Genomic DNA, 18,961 nt, shown 5'->3' with positions numbered 1-18,961 from the left:
ACTACTAGATCAGTCCAGTAGGCTTCTAAAATTGTGTTTAATTTTTGTGAAAATAATTATTAAAAATTGAACAATTTTCTTTATAAAATATTTACCTCATTGAACATATATACATTTTATTTTTACTTGTCACTTTTTCTAGATCAAAATGAGCAATTAATCTAAAACAAAGGAAATAAAATTTTTTTTATAGAATACATTTATCAAAATAAAGCCTAAAAAAAAATTAAATAAATTTCTGAGAATAAAAATTAAATTAACAGAGATTTTTTAATTTGTCAAAATGTGGGAACAACTGCCATGGGTATAATATTATTATTATTTTATTAGAAGTTGTAATGAAATAAAGTAAAAAAAGAAGAAGAAATAGTGGTCATGACTAAAGTCGAATTAAGCGTTGAATGAAGGTTCCGAAAAAATACGTTAAAATACTTTTAATCTCAATTCATTTTCTTACAGTTAGTTGTGAGAATTTTTATCTGTAACATTAACATAACCGCCCCAGGAAGTATAACTTTAACAGAATTGTTATAAGGAAATCTTTGTGTATCCACGTGCATTGTATTAAACCTATCGAATTATTTTTGCTTTTTAAAATGTTTAAATATAAAAAATTTACCGGCCTCCATGGTGCGAGTGGTAGCAACACACCCTTTCATCTGAAGGTCCGGGTTCGAATCTCGGTCAAGCGCAACATTTTCACACACATTTCAAATCATTTATCCAATTCTCTGAAGCAATACCTAACGGTGGACCCGGAGGTTAAAAAAAATCAGCATATTAACTATTTGAGAGGATTTTTATGTAGTTTTTTTGGGGTTAAACCAATTATACACCAAATAAATATCATTTCATCTGGTATTTATTTCTTCCTTCCTCACTGTTTCAAACTTAATTTCGTGTATTTTTTATCTGAATAGCTTTCTATCTTTCATTTTATTTTTTGGATCTCTAGGTTTTCTAATTGTTTCTTTTTTATAGGTACCCGTGGTTGCTATTTTATTCCCTGAGTATAATGAATATTTTTATATTTACCTTTCTTTTCATCCATTTAGTACACACGGCCCAGGAATCAGTCTCCTTCTACTCGTATTTTTAGCGTTTTAAATAGCCTTTATGCCTTCATACAGATCTAGGTCTTTTTTTTTTGTGGGAAGGTTATTGTTCTCAGTGTTATTCTCTTTAATGGTTCCAAGTCGGTAAGGTGAATGTTTCACTTCCGTATATAGAAAACCACTAGTCTCACTGCTGGGGCATAATATCCGAGTTTGGTCCTTTACTAAACCGACTTCAAAAAAGGAAATTATGTATTCCACACGTATATATACATTAATGTCTATTCGCGCATAAGAGTTGCCTACTAATCTGATTTAAATAAATCTTGTTGGAATCGACGCAGCTGATTTTTTTTCCAGCCTCTGAAACCACCGTTAGGTATTACTTCAGAGGATGAATGAAAACGATATGTATGAATGTAAATGAAGTGTAATCTTGTACGGTCTCAGGTAGATCATTCCTGAGACGTGTGTTAATTGAAACCCAACCACCAATGATCAGCGGTATCCACAGTCTAGTACTCAAATCCGTATAAAATTAACTGCCTTTAGTAGGATTTAAACCTTAGAACTCAAAGATGATTTGCGATGACGAGTTTATCACTAGACCAACCCGGTGGGTTTATTGACGCAGCTGCTTTTCGCGGTAATGTTGAAAAAGCTTTTTCGACACAAAAACCGGTATTGACAAAAAATTTTAGTTTCGCCGTTTGGCGGGGAGATAGAGACAATGGAAATTTTTTGATATTCTATATGTATGTGTCACGTTACATATTATATAATCTTATGTAGGGCAGGTAATGTGAGTTTCTACACAAGATATGTAGCAACGACAGTAAAAATCATAAAAAATCGAGATTCTTGTTTTAAACCTTTTTAAACCCAATATATATATAATATATAATTAATATACAGTATCTATAGGGACAGTGGGAATCCCATAATTCTATATAGAATGTATCACATTACATGGTCTTGATTTCAGTCCCATATTTTTTTTTTAATAAATATTATTTGAGAAGTTCTTTTTATTGTAGATATTTTTGGTTAGGAAATTAATTTTTTTCTCACTTCTATTGCCGCTATGTCGTTACTATTGTATTTTATTATATTCCCGAAATATTTGACACTAGACATCACTTTACGATTTTCCAATTCTGAGCTAATTATTTGTTTTGGAGTAGTTTTTGATACCGGGAATTATTGTTAATTTTCCAAAGATCATCTGTAGACTTGCTTTCTCGGCCATTTTTACATCCTCTACATTTTGAATTGCTTCTTCCTCTGTTTCCCTTAGATCAGTCAAGTGTTCCACAAACGCCACACATCTGATTGTGGTTCCGCTGTTTTACCTCTATCTTTATTCCTTTTTCGTTCTTTTTTCAGAAGATCTTTAATATTTTGTCAAGGATGAGATTGAAAAGCAGGAGAGATAATCCGTCTCCCTGTCTTACGATTACTTTAATTTCGAAGAGAGCGCTTAGATATTTTCTGAATTTAATTTAACTTACGATTTTGTATTTGTCAGAATTAGTTCTTTTAATTTGAAAGTTTTGTTATCTACCGCGCATTCTTTCATCCTTTGTAGCAATGTTGCTGTGTCTACGTAGTCGTATGTTTTGATATTTAATATATCTCAGGATGAGTTTTAGGCACAGTAGTTGCTCTGGACCTGATCTGCCCTTCTTACGAATCATTCTTGATATTCTCATAGTTATTTAAATGTAAAAATTAATTTAAAAGAATAATAAAATAATCACCATACATATAAGTATAATTTCTGTGTACTTTTTATAAGTATATAAACTTGTTTTATTAATAAAATGTATACATAAATCAAAATACATAATACATAAATTAATTAAGCGTAAAATAAAAATATTTAATTTAAATTATGATACTTTATCCCTTAGTGTTAGTATTAAAATAAAGCAAATACAAGCAACTAAAACTAAAATTGAATATATTAAAATTTTATTTAAAAATTTTAATGATTCCACATCATCTTCAGTAAAAGTCTTCATATGCGTAGTATTTTTTCTTAAAAACTTTCCTCGTTTTGATGTATCTGGTTGAAACTTATCATCTGTTGGTAATACAGATGCTGGTTCCACGATTAAATTAGAGCCCACATGAGTATGTTGTGATTCCACTACAGATATCTTAATATATTCCCTTAGATCTTTATTATCATCAGTTTTCAAAGATAAACCTAAACTTTGTCTCACATCTTCTTTTATTTCTTTATTTAAATTTGATAAACGACTTAATCCTCTGAGATCAGAAGTTTCATTATTATTATTAGTTTCATTATATGCGATATTAATATCTTCTGATCCATTTATTCGTACTTTTATATCATCTTTAACGTTATCTTTATTTTTATTGTTGTTATTAGTTTTTTTCTTATCATCCAAATCTAATGTTTGTAAACCTAAACTTGACTTTACTGTATTTTCTATATCGTTTCCCAACGTCGATAACGACGATAAACTTTGCAATCCACACATGTAAGGCATTTTATATGCTGCATTTTTCATTTCAGTATCGCGTATTTGTATGCGATCTGATCCTGCAATTCGTACTTTAAAATCATCTTTAATCGATTTTTTTGCGTCACTTGTTCCATCTTCTTTTCCTAATAGTAATGCACTTTGAGCATGAATATCTTTATTTTGATTTGTAGAATTATTCATATTATTTTATATTAACTGTATAGTATTTATTTGTTATATTACTTCAGAATATTTTTTGATTTATGATTAAAATAATGATAAATCTGTATTTTTAATATTTAAATATTGTTGTAAGAATATAATTTAATTGCTCAAACCAAATGGACGATTTCATTAAATCCTGAAAAAAAAAATTATTTTAATTATCTTAAATTTTATAATGATTAAATTATTATTTTTTTTTTTATTTTCTATCCTACTGTAAGAAAATAATAATAAACTGACAATATAATGGCAGAGAATTTGTACATAAGGTCTACGATAATATGAATTGTCATTTCATATAAAACAACTATTTTTAACCCTTAAGCAAAAAAAAAAAAAATAATAATAATTAAATTATCTTAACAATAAATAATAAAACATAATCTTTTTAATTATATATATATAAAACAACTTTTCGTGGTACACGGACTTGCTCGTTGATTGCCCAATCTTTGGAACCATCCGATAAAACTTAGACCTGGGTTCGGATATTAAATTTCTATTACACCAGAACGTTGCGGTTCCTACAGTGGAATGAAAAATACGATTTAGTGATTTTTGTGTGATTTATGTATTTTATTTTATATTTATTGTTGTCACTTGTCTATATTTTGTTATTTATTGTTCCTGTTTATTCTTTATTTTTGTTGTTTTATATAATACTATATGATAGTGTTACTGTAGTCGCTAATGACTATAATTGTTGGTGCGTCTATAAATAAGGCATTAGAAAAAAAAACTTGTGACTGATTCATACTCAACGCTCAGATAAAATTACTAAAGATAATTTGATGAAAATTTATTTATACGTTCTTCATAAGGTGTAAGTACATAATAAAAAGGATTTTTTTTTAAATTCTGACTATAAAGGGTTAAAATATATATTTTTTTTAAATCCGACTATCTTTTTAATTTCTCGGTAATAAATAAAGATATCAAACTGACTTTTGATCTCTATACATAATGTGAATATTTAAAAAGTAATTGTTAGATTTTTCAAAATGTACCTTGAAAGGAGTGAAGAAATAAAAAGTAGAAGAAGACATATTCACTCGATTTTACTTGCTTGCAGATATTCTTCAAATAAATAACTTAAAAGCATTTTTGGGCTTATTAATTTCGAATTTGTAAGGGTAGAGTAGGGCGCGACCACTCAACCAAGACTACTGCCACTGTTACTGTATATACGATGGGTCTGGTTGACTCCGGTTACTTGACTAAAAATCATGAAGTTAAAAAAAATACCCGTCGGGAACCCAGATAAGAACACAGCGCTGTTGAAGCCGCGACAGGGAAGTTAGTTATAATAATATGTTTGTATTACATGAAATTTAATTAAATTTTTTAACCTTTTAAAACTTCTGTTATACAGAGTGATTCACGAAGAATGGAACAAAATTTCAGTACATATTTTTCTGGTGAAAATTTAGAAAGACGTTCACTTAAGAATAGGTTTAGAAACGTTTTGTTAGCGAGTATCGGATGGCGAAAAATGTCGCACTGATTTTTATGCCTTCGGTAAAATTAAGCAAGGTTTTTTATTGATGGGATACAGATTAAACAGTAAATTTAGTGGTCATATGTAATATCTCATCTGATAAATTGAAAAAATAGGTCTCTTTTGACTACTTTTTAAGAAATCAAGAAGAATATGTAAGACAAAACATTGCTATCGAAAATACAATACTTTATTTTTGGCAGTAAAAGCGTTATTAAATGAGCAAAATTATAAAAGTTATAAAGAAAATTTGTAGAAATTTGATTTTTGGTAAAATGGTATTAAAAAAATCATCAGAAACTATATACAAACGTAAGAATTTTGAGATTTATTTAATACAAAACGTATCAAAATATAGCCGATTTGAATTAATAAGTCTTTCTTATTATTGTACTTTTATAAGGTAATTATTATTTTTTATTCTTTTTTATTCTAAGAAAATAAATATTAAAAAAGTAGACATTTTTAAAAAATTAATAATATTTTAACAATATCATATATAAATATTAACAATATCTTCACCGATTGCTTTGGAATTTTAACACAACTTTGATTCGAATACGCGCGTTTTTATATACCTACTATTTGTATTCTTAGGATGTCACACCTGTGACAGGTAAACATATGCTTCTTTTTTAAAAACAGAGCTACATGTTGGACGTAAAGGCAACACACGCTATACTAAATATATTACGATTAAATTTCAGTGTTTTCAATATGTGTGTGTCCGCTATGGACTAAAAAACTACTGGACCGACTTACACACGGGAGGAAAGGGAGAAAGGGAAAAATCGGAAAAGGGAAAGAAGGAAAAATCGGAAAGGATAAAACGGGAAGAAGATAAAAAGGAAAGAAGAGGAAAATTAATAAAAGAAAAAGGGGAAAACCGGGAAAAGGAAATGGGAAGGGGAAATGATAAAAAGAAAAGGGGGAATGGGGAAATAATGGGGAAACACTGGAAGGATAAATCAGGGAAGGAAAGGGTATGGGGAATGGTGGTAAGGCAAAGGGAAAATGGTATAAATGAAAATGAGAAAAAGGAAAACGGGAAAAGGGTAAAAGGGAAAGGTTAAATTTTGTGAAGTTCGGTAATGTTCATTTTTTAAATGTTTTACCAAACTTTCAGTTATCATATCTAGCTTAATATATCATATCTAGCAATAGCGAAGCATTGCCTGATCTTCTGGTAAATTAATATATTTTAACAATATATTATTATAATATTGTTGAATCATTCCAAAAAACAAATGTAGTAAAATAATAATAAGTACTAATAGTATAACTTAAAAAAAAAAAAAAATAGATTAGTACAGAAAAACGATTTCTCTTGGTGTATATGTTTAAAGAAAATAGTTTAATTTTAGTTCATTCAGTTGAGTACATAATTGTGAATTATAATATGGTGGTTATGTATACAGTAACCTTGTTAAATGGGTAGTAAACACATAACAGTTACACAAAAATTGTAGAGAATTACTTCTGAATAACATGGTTTAAAATAAGTTGAATAAAACAAAATAAAGTTAGCAAAAATTTGAATTTTATTTAGAAACAGTACACTAGAGCAAACTGTACATACCAGTTTATAATAAATGTTAAAAATGAGCCCGCCATTTTCAAAAAATTTCTTTACACACTTCTGTACTGTTTTTGTCGTTCATTTTAATATTTCAGGTCTGACCTTAAGTTGCTCTGCCGCAACTATAATCAAGACAATTAATTCCTCACGAGCATGTGCTTTTATTTTGTACAAAATATTTTCCATCCGTTCGCAGACGCAAAAATCTAAAAGTATTAGATCAAGCGATCTTTGTGGCCAGAAATGTGGACCTCTACCAACGATCCATTTATAAGAGAAATGATGATTTAAGCGAGTGGAAACGGCATAAGAGAAGTGGGGAGGCGCGCCATCGTGCTAGAAGTATAATTTTCGTCTCAACGCTAAAGGAACATCTTCAAGCAGCTGCGGCAATTCTTCTTGAAGGAAGTGCAAGTAAACCTCAAAATTTAAGCGGCCAAAGAATATGAATAGTACAAATAGTTGATGTGAAGAAGATATTGATGACAAATTGATGTCGAAAACTGCCTTCCACTGGTTTATGAGAATCTATTTCTGTCCAAGAATACTCATTTCGTAAGTTCTTGATGCCATATTAAGTAAAATTTGTCTCGTCGGTAAATAGAGTAGTCAGTTTGTATTTAACCAGTTTAACCAGGCCTTCTCCTGGGTGTAGTTGTTGAACTCACTGTTTATGACAAGAATAAAATTTCTTTTGTTTAAGTGTTCTGTAAACCATCGAATGTGGAACTCCGATCCGCTTAAAAAGATATCATGTGCTGACGTCTGCACATGATTGCGTTGAACTGCATTGACAATTATTTCATCAAAAAATAGCATCGTGTTGGACAGATCGTTTTCATAGCTGGTAGCGAATGGTGGTGAACCTGTTTCCCAAAGATTGTGAAAAGTCGCGCTAATTGTTTTGGAATCTGGAATCCTGCGATTTGGAAAACATATTTCATGTTCTACTTCAGCAGCTGTAGCATTACCATTACACACATCCAAAATAAATACCACATCAGCGTATTCCTCTGTTGTAAATAAGTACGGCGATATTACTTCAATGGCAAAGCGATCACGTTCAAACTAAAATTCACAGGAAACATTCGCTTACGACAGCACAGTTCACAGTACCCAATACACTTAATGTACCTTACAGAATGATTTAAATACTAATAAATTATTGCGAATTGTTGATCAGCTGATGTTTTATTATCAGTTTTAAAATAATAATTTTTAAAATAATTTTATATTATTTTTAAAAAAAATATTTTAATTGTACAATTGTGTAATTTACGGTTTTTTATATTTTTTAACAGTAAATATTATTTTTATAAATTTCTCACATCACCAAAAAAGAATTTGGTTTTTGTTTGCATTAAAGAAGTACTTTTCTGGCAAATGTAGTAATCTATTGTTTCTTTACAAAATTCGAATTTTTCTAACATTCCTTTGTTTTATTCAACTTATCAAGCACCATATTGTTTAGAATTAAATTTTCCAAAGGTTTTATGTGTTTATTATCCATTTAACAGTTAGCGTACATCAAACATAAAAACAAGGTTTTTACACCAATTTATTTTTGAGGTTTCACCTCAAATTTCAAAAAAATTACTGCAGATATGATTCTGGGACCTATTTCATTCGAGTTTCCGGAAAAACACATAATAAAACACTGATTGTCCCCCCTTAATTAACGTCTAAAAAATTTCAGAAAGATCTCATTTCACTAGGATGGTTAAAATCTGAGCAAAATCTTTCACTAGCTTTAACTAGCAAACTAAGTATTTTAGGATATATGAATATATAAAATTTTTCCATTATCTTCACAAGTAGAACCGGTTATGAATGTCACTGGAGAACTTCGTGATACATTCTGGATATAATACAAAATGTGATTCATTTATATTAACCACAAGCAAAAGCTACTGAAGATAAATCGATGAAACTTTGTGTATACGTTTTCTAACGGTGTAAGTGTACATTAAAAAATAATTTTTTTCAAATTTTGGGATTAAAGGGTTAAATTTTTTAATAGAATAACAGTAAAATTTATTAGCTTTTTTAATTTCTTAGTAACAAATGAAGATATAAATTTAATTTTTGGTGTGTGGAATCTTCATGTGAATATGTTATAACTCATTTCTTACATTTTTTCGAAATTCAACTGCGGTAGTGGTGAGAAAGTTAAAAAAAATCTTGAAAAATAATTGCAAATTTTCTTAATTTCCAACTACACTAAACGAAATATTCACTAGAATTAGACTTGCAAATAAACTTCATATAAATATCTAAACATTTTTTTTTGGGTTTTGTTGAGTTTCAACTTTTTAAGGGGTATGACATGAAGACGAGGAGTACTCGAACATCAGTGGTTAATCTGGGGGATATTGAATGTGCCACGACTGAGGTGGAAATTACTGAGGCCATACCGTCGGGTGGTTGGTGAGACAGCTGATTTTCGAGTGTCTTCGGTTCGTCCGGCTTAGGCGACACAGAACGCCACTATTGTGACTACGTACGGTTTGGCGAGGAAGCTGATTTTACACCGGGTTAGAGTATGCTCGGTGAATTGTCGGGCTTCCGTGAGGGATCCTGATGATGAGTGTTATCGCTGTTGGAGCCGGGGCCACATCTCCTTGACTTGTTGCGGGACTGATTGGGTTGCTCGGCGTTGTGTTATAATTGCGAACAGCCTGGCAGGCCAATTGTGGGAACCCGCGGGTATGCGGGGGAAAGCGGACAGATGAGTGTGTTGCTCGCGAATAAGTTCCAGGATGTACTGCTCGAGGATCTCTGTGTGAGTCGTCATAAGGAAGTGGCGAAGAAGCAAGGGGATGATGGACAGCCCCCTGCGGAGCCACCGTTCGTCTGTGCTTGCGCGGGTGGGCGGTGGTGATGAAGCAATTGGACTCCACAATCCCCGCGCTGAAAAATATCGAGTCCCGGTAGGCTGACCTTTCTGGGGTGCCCTCGTTAGAGGCATTGGTGTAAAGACCAAATCCCGGCTACTGGGGTGGGGCCCAGGAACGACATAGTCGGGCCTGATTACCTTACTCTGGGAGTTACAGGCAGGCACCGAGGAAAGATTCGACCAGTTAGCCGACATGTTATGCCGGATATAACCGGTAGGCGGAAAGTCCTATTTGATTATATGGACACTCCCCTGGGTGGTGTTATGCTTAACCGTAGATGCGGCCCGGGGAAGAGGAGAAAAAAAAAGAGGTGCGACGGTGTATGGCCCGGCAGCTCAATCAACATAGCCACTGACTCTGTTACTGTGTGAGCGATGCGACTGACTGATCTTGCCTACGGTTATTTGATGAAAAAACATAAAATAAAAAAATTATTGACCGCGACTGGAAATGCAACTAACCAAATAGCGTGGTCAAAGTTTCGATGGGGATACTACTATATTATTAAAATGTATTCGGTACGTAGAACAATAAATAAATGAGTGTACCGCTTGTTGATTTGATCAAGAAGATATCCATTAACTGATATACCAGCAGTGTTTATTTATCGAGTTGTAATTATGCAGTTGTTAAAATAAGTCCGTAGGGTGTAGTTACTTCAGCCCTAGGTATTTCGCTGTTGTCAGGGAGGTTTATAGCTTCTGTATACATAATATTGTTAAATCAATATTCAAATCACGGTTAATAATTTAAAGTATAATTATTACTTTATTTCTTTTTGTTACCAATTCTTTAAAGAAATTTTTTGATTCATTTACGTTACATATTTACATCAATTTAATTTTTTATTTTATTATTTTATTCGATATCCGACTTTATTTTAACTACTTTTTTTGGTTAATTAAAAATTTATTTATCACAAATAATTAATACAAACTACAAAAAAATCTAAAATTTGTTTTTTTGTATTTTAACGTTCTATTAAATTTTTAAGAAAATTGTGTTTTAGCATACAGAAAATGACACAACGTCTAAAAAGAAAGCATTTTTTTTTGCTTTCATACGTATACGCAGTAATATTCTCATAATCAGTACAGCAGTAAAAACTATTTATTTTTTTTTTCATTAAAATTAGTGAAAATGGTTTGGAGTGAAACGTGCGAATACACCCAATAAGAAATTCTCTTCCTAGAGTAGCTGGATAAAACAAATATAAAATAAGAAATAATCGACTACACAAAAGCTTTACATTTAAGTTTATTTTTATTAAATTATAAAAGAAGTTGACTGTGATAATTAAAAAAAATCCCTTTCGGCATGCCGGAAAGCGGAGGTAGATTTCACCGGTGCTAAGTAAGGGATAAAAAAGATTTCCACCTGAAAGTTAAGAAAAACTTCAAATTTAATTAATACGACAATGGCTGCATTTGAAAAAATTCACATGTTTAGCATACAACAAGACCTATCTTCTTACAATTTCAGCAATATTTTGATCATTACTTGCTGTAAGGGCTGGTAATATCAAAAATTATTTCAAACAGAAGTTAAGGTAATGTTTAGAGTAGTAACGACCACTTTAAACCGATTCGATACTGTGCTTATTAAGGAAAGTATCATTTTTTTGTCTTCGAAACACCATTTTGTCCACCCCCCCGGGGCAGTGCTTGGTGCTTTCATAAAACTTTACTTAGATAAGTTTTAGGCTCTTATCCAACGATTATAGGAATTTTAAGTGAATTCGGTATTTTACTTAATAAGAAAGTTATAGCGATATTTTTTTTTTTTTTTTTTTTTGTTTTAGTCATGCCATGCTGTAAGGGTTGATCATATCAAAAATTATGATATGGTATCCATTACAATAGGTAGCTTTCTTATGACATCTACCGAAAAAATAAAAAAAAATAAAAATGTTATTTTTAATGGAGAGATTCACTAGTCAAGAAATAGATAAATAAATGTGACAGATATTGAATTTTAAACTTAATCATAAATATGTATTGCTTAAAAAATGGTTATAAAAAAAGAAACTGATGTGGATTTCCCGGGAATAATTAATAAAAATTAACAGAGTTAAAATAAAAATAAAAATATAATATATATATATATTTCTTTTTTTCAAAAAAAATATATTTCAATTTTCAGAAGTGGGAAATGAATTTTTTGAAGTTTTATTTATGGGGTGTTATTTATATATTAAATTGTAGATAAAAATATTTGATTTAATTATGTTTTCTTTAATAAGCTTAAAAAAAATCAAAATCTGTTTGTTCACTACATATCCCACCCCTAAATGAATTTTGAAATAAAAATATAATGTGATGAATACCCTATATATATTAAAACTAAGTGAAATTTATTTGAAATCGATTTAATCAAATCCTTAAATATAAGATTAAAAGCAGTGCGACATTAATATGTCATACGTAAGCACATACATATATACTTATAATTTTTTGATCTAGATGAACTAGCTGGACGCTAAAACGTAACAATTTGCACAAAAAAAAAATCCGATATCCTAGTTTTGATATGATCACCAAACTTTCCCCTTTAATATAAATATCCAAGCTAAATTCACCAGGAATCAAATTATACCTAAATCGATGAACATCTAAATTAAGATGAAGAATTCAATAGTTAACTATTAAAATAGATAATAAGGGGGAATTAGAATAGGTAATTATATAACTTTATATCAGTGCAAAATAAGTATTGATAATAAATCTACTAAGGGTCACGGCAGCATCTGTGGGTTCTTTGTACAGGACGGTGTCTGAACCCGCGGACAGGTGATGATTGGGCTGGTTGACAGGAACGTAAGAATACCTTTTTTTTTACAGAGACATATTTTTACTTTTTTCTTTTTCCTGTTTAGCTTCCGGTAACTACCTTTCAGATAACACTTCAGAGGATGAATGAGGATGATATGTATGAGTGTAAATGAAGTGCAGTCTTGTACAGTCTCAGTTCCACCATTCCTGAGATGTTTGGGTTATTGAAACCCCTACCACCAAACAACACCGGTATCCACGAACTGGTATTCAAATCCGTGTAAAAATAACTGACTTTACTTTATTTGAACGCTGGAACTCTCTACTTTGAAATCAGCTGATTTGTGGAGAAGTGTTTACCACAAGACCAACCCGGTGGGTTACGTAAGAATACCTACAGACTCTAAATAAACACTTACTTAATTTTGGTTTGGAATATTGTTTATAATCAATATTACAGTGAAGACAATGACAATGAAGGGAGATTTATTTTTTATTTTTATGTACACTATTTATAATAACAGCAATAATAATAATTTAATAATAATCTGATTATAATTTATTTATTTTATGCAATACTAGCAGACCCGGCTGTGATTCGCTATTGCTAGATTTGAGTACACTCAAATAAATATATATTATAAATATAAAAATTAATATATATATATATATATATATGTACATACAGATTAAAAGAACATAATTGAAAGTTTGATAAAACATTAAAAAACTGAACAATACGGAACTTCACAAAATTTAATCTTTCACTTTTACCCTTTCACACTTTCACCCTTTACCCTTTACCCTTTACCCTTTCACCCTTTTCCTCTTTTTCCCTTTCCCTTTTCCGGTTTTCCTATTTTCTCTTTTCCTCATTTCCTTTTCCCGCTTTCCTATCGGATTTAATTCAAACCACTCTCTAAACACAGTAATCGATAGAAAATAACTTTTTAACGAAAAGAGATATGACTGCAAAATCATCACAATTAATACTAAACATTAAGAAACTTACAAAGCATTAACTTCACAAAATTTAACGTTTCACTTTGTAAAAGTCAGAATGTAAATAAATTCATTGTCAAATAGCACTACCTACCGGATTTAATTCAAACTACTTTCTAAATACAGTAGTCTGTTCAAAATACCCCTAACTTTCTTTCTACTGGTCAGATCAAGGATTTCAATAGCTTTAAACATTCTCCGGACAACGCGAACCATTTTGCAAAAAACCCGCGCGTAAATCGGTCCAGTAGTTTTTTAGTTTAGAGCGGACACACATACGAACATGCTTTTTATATATATAGAAGAAGAATGTATATTTTTTTTTTGTTGTAAGTATCTCGACACCGGCGCCACCTATGGGTCTAAACTAATTCAAAAACCTTTGCTGGTGTGCGCACCAGCAAAGGTTTTTAGTTGTGGACTGATTAGTTTTGTCGCAATCGGATGAGCGGTATACGAACGCATACGGAACAAACAAACAATCATTCATTAATATGTATATATAGATCATTTTTTAATTTATTTTTGTTTCTCCTAAATGGAGTTCTTTCCAAAATATTCTGTTGATTGTAACTTTATTTGTCCTAGTTTATTTCTTTTAATAAACGGAACAAAATATTATATTTTGCACGAAATAAATAAACGCATATTTTGCATACTTACATATTATTTATTGAAATATTTTTTATATATCATGAGTAAAGATCAAATAGAAATAATTATAAATAACACAAAATTAAAAATAAAAAACTTAAAATTAGATTACTGTTCACAACTACTTCTCGTAATACAATAACCGTTTTTTAAATTTTTATGGAGATTAAACTGTTATAATCTTTATTTATTATAAGTACCGAGTCGTATATTAAATGCAGATAATTTGTGGTTTGCGGTGATAATATTAAATTACCACAACGGATGTGTTTTATTTACATTGTGGGTCCCCCTTTAAAATGTAATTTACAGTATAACTACAAATATATATCTATTAAACTAATCAATCGTTATTTTCTTTTTGGTATAAATAAAATGTTTTTATCCTTGTAATGATATTGATAACAAAAATCTGATGTGGACGCTACATGACTTCCTTGTACGCCTATTAAATTACATATACACATTTTTTACTGCTCTTCATTTAAATTTATTTCATTTGAAAGTGAGATACTATCCTCAAATTCTTTAATTAAGTAGACAGTAACACAATTGCTGAAATATTAATTTTTATTAACATCAAATATTTATACAATTATTAATTCAAAAATCTTACATGAAATTTTAGGGTACAGTAAAAGTCCCTTTATTAGTCGTATTACTAGATCAGTATTATTCGTATATTCGTGAGTTGCTGATTAACAAAAGTTTTAGAGTTCTGGTCATATAAACAAAAGTTATTAATAATTAAACGTTTCTGTTTAATAAACTTTTTCATACCGGTTAGAAATGTTAATTTTGACCTAACGGTGTAAAATATTCAGTTTTTATTATTGAATTATTTGGTGAATAATCAAAAATGAAAAAGAAACAATCGTACAGGAAAAAAGAAAGATAATATGAAGAAATATATGTCAAAAAACGACAAGGAGATGAATATGAAGGGTAATAAAATGTTAAGAAAAAGGGAAGAATAAAAATATTAAGAGAGTATGATAGATATAAAGAGAGAGAAAATTTGAAAACTAGAGAACGTGTACACAAATTAAGATCAGAAGAATTATATCAAACCAAGGGGCGATTAAATGATTGGCAACAAAAAACAAATAAACGAAATTATGATCAATTTCGACTTAGGGAGAATATTGCCCGACATTATCAGAGCAGTAATGAACTAAAAGAAAATAATTTTTTACAATTAATTAAAGGTCGGGCATGTATGCCTCAGTGTACGCGTATATATTGTTTTGTGAGAGTCTGTTTTTCAATCACTTTCTAGTTGACTTTAATGTAGATAAGAAATTCCAGAATAATATAATAAAACAGAAATTAAACTAGAAAATTAAAAAAAATAATACGATTCTAAATCATAATTTTCAATTAATATTAAATAATCATATGTTTCACCAAATTTAATAATTTACTAATAATTCATTAATAACTGATTTTTTTTATGTTATTATTGAATAATTATTTATTGTAAAACATTTTTACAGTCGTGCGTTAATAAAAATTAATAAATCAACATATTTAAATTAGAAAAGAATGATTAAAAAAAATAACTAAAAAAAAAGTTAAAAAACAAAAGGAGATGAAGTCTGATTTGAACCGATGTGCCTTCCCTTTAAGATCAAAATATTTCATTAAATAAAATTTTAATTTCGATTGCAGTCAAAAAGGGAGGTGCGCAACTAGATGTTACACCAGTGCTAAATCCAAAATTTCAGCGTTCTACGGCTAATATTTTTTGAGTTATAAGAGATACATACGCACATGCACATACATACATACATACGTACGTACGTACAACGTCACGCCGAAACTTATCAAAATGGATTATTCCGTTGAAATATGAAAACCGAAATGTTTCGCGATTACAATAGTTTCTTTACTTCGTACAAGGAAGTAAAAATTTGTTATTTTGTTTATCGAATACTATTTCCGCTTTTTATAGATTAAAATAAAAATGATTTTAATAATATTGTGGTTATGTTTTTTATACAGAGTGTCCCACGAAGAAACCGAGAAACTTTCAGGATATGTTAATAATTTGTATATGAAAATAATGAAAAATGTTCATATAAAAATAAGTCTGGAAACTCTTTGCTTTCGAGTTACGTCTTGTGAAAATTTCGCCCTGATTTCAGGTCTTCTAATAAAAAAAAAAAAAAACAAATTAATAACCTAGAGTTGGTGGTGGTTTCATACATAATTTTTTCTGCGAAATAAGATAAAATAGCTCCCAAAACTATAACTCTTGTAGTTATTAACATATCCGACGTAAAACAAAAAATTCGGTGTTGAAAAACAATTTTTTAGTGCAATAATTTTGTTAAATGACTAATAAATGCGGAAGATTTAGAAACAAAATTTTAAGAGAATTTATTTGTAAAGTAATTATAGCAAATAAATAGTCAATAAAAACTTTTAAAAATCAGTTTTTTATTGAATGAAATAAAGCTTTTGAAATGTGGTGCTATAGGAGAATGTTAAAAATCAGATGGGTGGATAAAGTGACAAATGATGCGGCAAATAGATGAAGAAAAAAGCATTTGGAAAAATATAGTTAAAAGAAGAGACAGACTTATAGGCCACATACTAAGGCATCCTGGAATAGTCGCTTTAATATTGGAAGGACAGGTAGAAGGGAAAAATTGTGTAGGCAGGCCACGTTTGGAGTATGTAAAACAAATTGTTGGGGATGTAGGATGTAGAGGGTATACTGAAATGAAACGACTAGCACTAGATAGGGAAACTTGGAGAGCTGCATCAAACCAGTCAAATGACTGAAGACAAAAAAAAAAAAAAAAAAAAAATTGAATGAAAATAGAAGAAAACTTAACAGAAAATCGTTTTGTATATAATTAACTCTAAGATATTCATGTTTGTCTCTACCTTCAACCAATATACGATGTTCACATATGAGACTTTCTTTCTTTTTCCTATTTAACCTCTGGGAATTACCGTTCAGGTATTACTTCAGAGGATGAATGAAAGTGATATGTATGAGTGTAAATGAAGTATAGCCATGTCAGGTCGACCATTCCTGAGATGTGTGGTTAGTTGAAACCCAATTACCAAAGAACACCGGTATCCACGATCTAGTATTCAAATCCGTGTAAAATTAACTGGCTTTACTAGGACTTAAACGCTGTAACTCTCGACTTCCAAGTCAGCTGATTAGGGAAGACGTGATCACCACTATACTAACCCTGTGGGTTTCACGTATGAGGCTATATCTATGTTATAATATTTCTTTTAGATATCTTTTCCCACAATTGTAAAACTAATGTTTGAAAGATTATCTTATGAGATGCCTCATTTCATGAAACACGCATGCAAACAATGGTTTCTCTAAGCCCACGGTAAAGCCCCTTAATATGCTCTCTGTATTATATGGTTTGTAAATTTATAAATTTTATTTATTGTGATTTAACTTGATTACGGCACAAGTTGTAATGTTTACAACCAAACTTGTAAAGCAATTATTTAAATAAAAGTTAATAGTGTATTTATTTGTAATAAAAAATAGTTTTTGGAAATAAACAAATTGGATTTTTTTATAAATCAATCATAGTTAACAAATTTTTTTTAGTAAGGTTTTCTCTAAAATGCCTCTGAAGAAAATAGAAATTGGCTTTTTCATAATTTTTTAAATGATCACCATACTTTTCCTTTTAATATAACTATTGTAGTTATATTCACCGGGAAAAAGGTCCAGGCTGGTCTAGTGATTAACTCGTCATCGCACGTCAATTGTTTAACAGCTGGTTTTTCATGTGAAAGGTTCTTAGTTTCAAATCCTGTTAAAAGTTAGTTACACATGTAGTTGAATACTAGACAGTGGATACGGGCATACTTTGGTGGTAACGGTTCAATTAACCACAAGTCTCAGGAATGGTCAGCCTGAGTCTGTACAAGATTAAACTTCATTTACATCTCATATATGTCATCCGTATCTTATTGGGCCGTGCGGTGGTTGATTATTGTTCAGTAGTTGAACAGATTGTAAAGTATATGTCAAGAAAAAAATAAATATTCTACAGGAAAATAAAAATGACAGAAAAATGTCACTTAATTTTAAACTAAACATTTTTTCTAGAAAAATTATAAAAGACCGTTTTAAATGACCAGAATAAATTAAAAATAAAATCTATAAAAGATTAAATAAAAAAATCAGCTTATTAATTCTTGCTTGAGTTTACTTAAAATGCCTTTAAAATATTTATGAAAAATTTATATTTAAAATTATGTTATTTTAGAATTTTCTTAATTTTATAATTGTTTAATGTTAAAATATAATCTACAATTAATTTTTGTTTATTAAATATATGAATAATTTTTTTATCTATTAAAACTTAAATAAAATAAAATTGATGGATATCATATTTAAAAAAATAATTTTTAAAGTTTAATAAACAATAAGTGGACGTAACTTTTGTATATGAGTTTTTTAATGACGCATCTTTGCTTCACATTATGAATGTCAAGGATTATTAATTAGAATATAACTGTTCTGACATCGCCGCTGTTAAATAGACTATTCATAATATTTTATAAAGTATTATACTGTTTGATTTTTACAAACTCGTGGTAAGTTAAATAAAATGAAATCGTTTTAATTGTTTTTAATCATTAATAAAAAATTCATCTCAATTTTTTTTCTTTTTTTACCTAAACTACGAAATACGATTATCGAAACTTTTTTGTGTTTCTTTCTTCGTTACTCAATGCATTTATTGGAAAAGTTTTTTAAGTACTTAAGAAAAAGAAGGATTAATTCTT

At 29.8% G+C, this 18,961-nt stretch overlaps 1 protein-coding gene across 2 annotated transcripts; it reads right to left on the bottom strand.

Moving 5' to 3' along the window:
• Positions 1-2,936: 2,936 nt before the first annotated feature.
• On the bottom strand, positions 2,937-14,303 carry LOC142332301 (uncharacterized). 2 transcript variants are annotated; one of them, XM_075378653.1, is made up of 2 exons: positions 14,186-14,303; positions 2,937-3,911 (listed from the first exon to the last, which is right to left on the bottom strand). In XM_075378653.1, the coding sequence occupies exon 2, from the start codon at positions 3,749-3,751 to the stop codon at positions 2,948-2,950; it is 804 nt and encodes a 267-aa protein (XP_075234768.1). In that variant the 5' UTR covers positions 3,752-3,911; positions 14,186-14,303; the 3' UTR covers positions 2,937-2,947. The 2 variants fall into 2 exon arrangements, 1 of the variants encoding a protein (XP_075234768.1); XR_012758248.1 differs by lacking the exon at positions 2,937-3,911 and adding an exon at positions 11,008-11,126 and having other exon boundaries at positions 14,186-14,295.
• Between the last annotated feature and the right edge of the window lie 4,658 nt (positions 14,304-18,961).

This window comes from Lycorma delicatula, chromosome 11 (assembly GCF_047948215.1).
Source record: "Lycorma delicatula isolate Av1 chromosome 11, ASM4794821v1, whole genome shotgun sequence".
Taxonomy (NCBI): domain Eukaryota; kingdom Metazoa; phylum Arthropoda; class Insecta; order Hemiptera; family Fulgoridae; genus Lycorma; species Lycorma delicatula.
The sequence above is the reverse complement of the archived record's forward strand: the minus strand, read 5'-3'. Positions and strand labels throughout refer to the sequence as shown.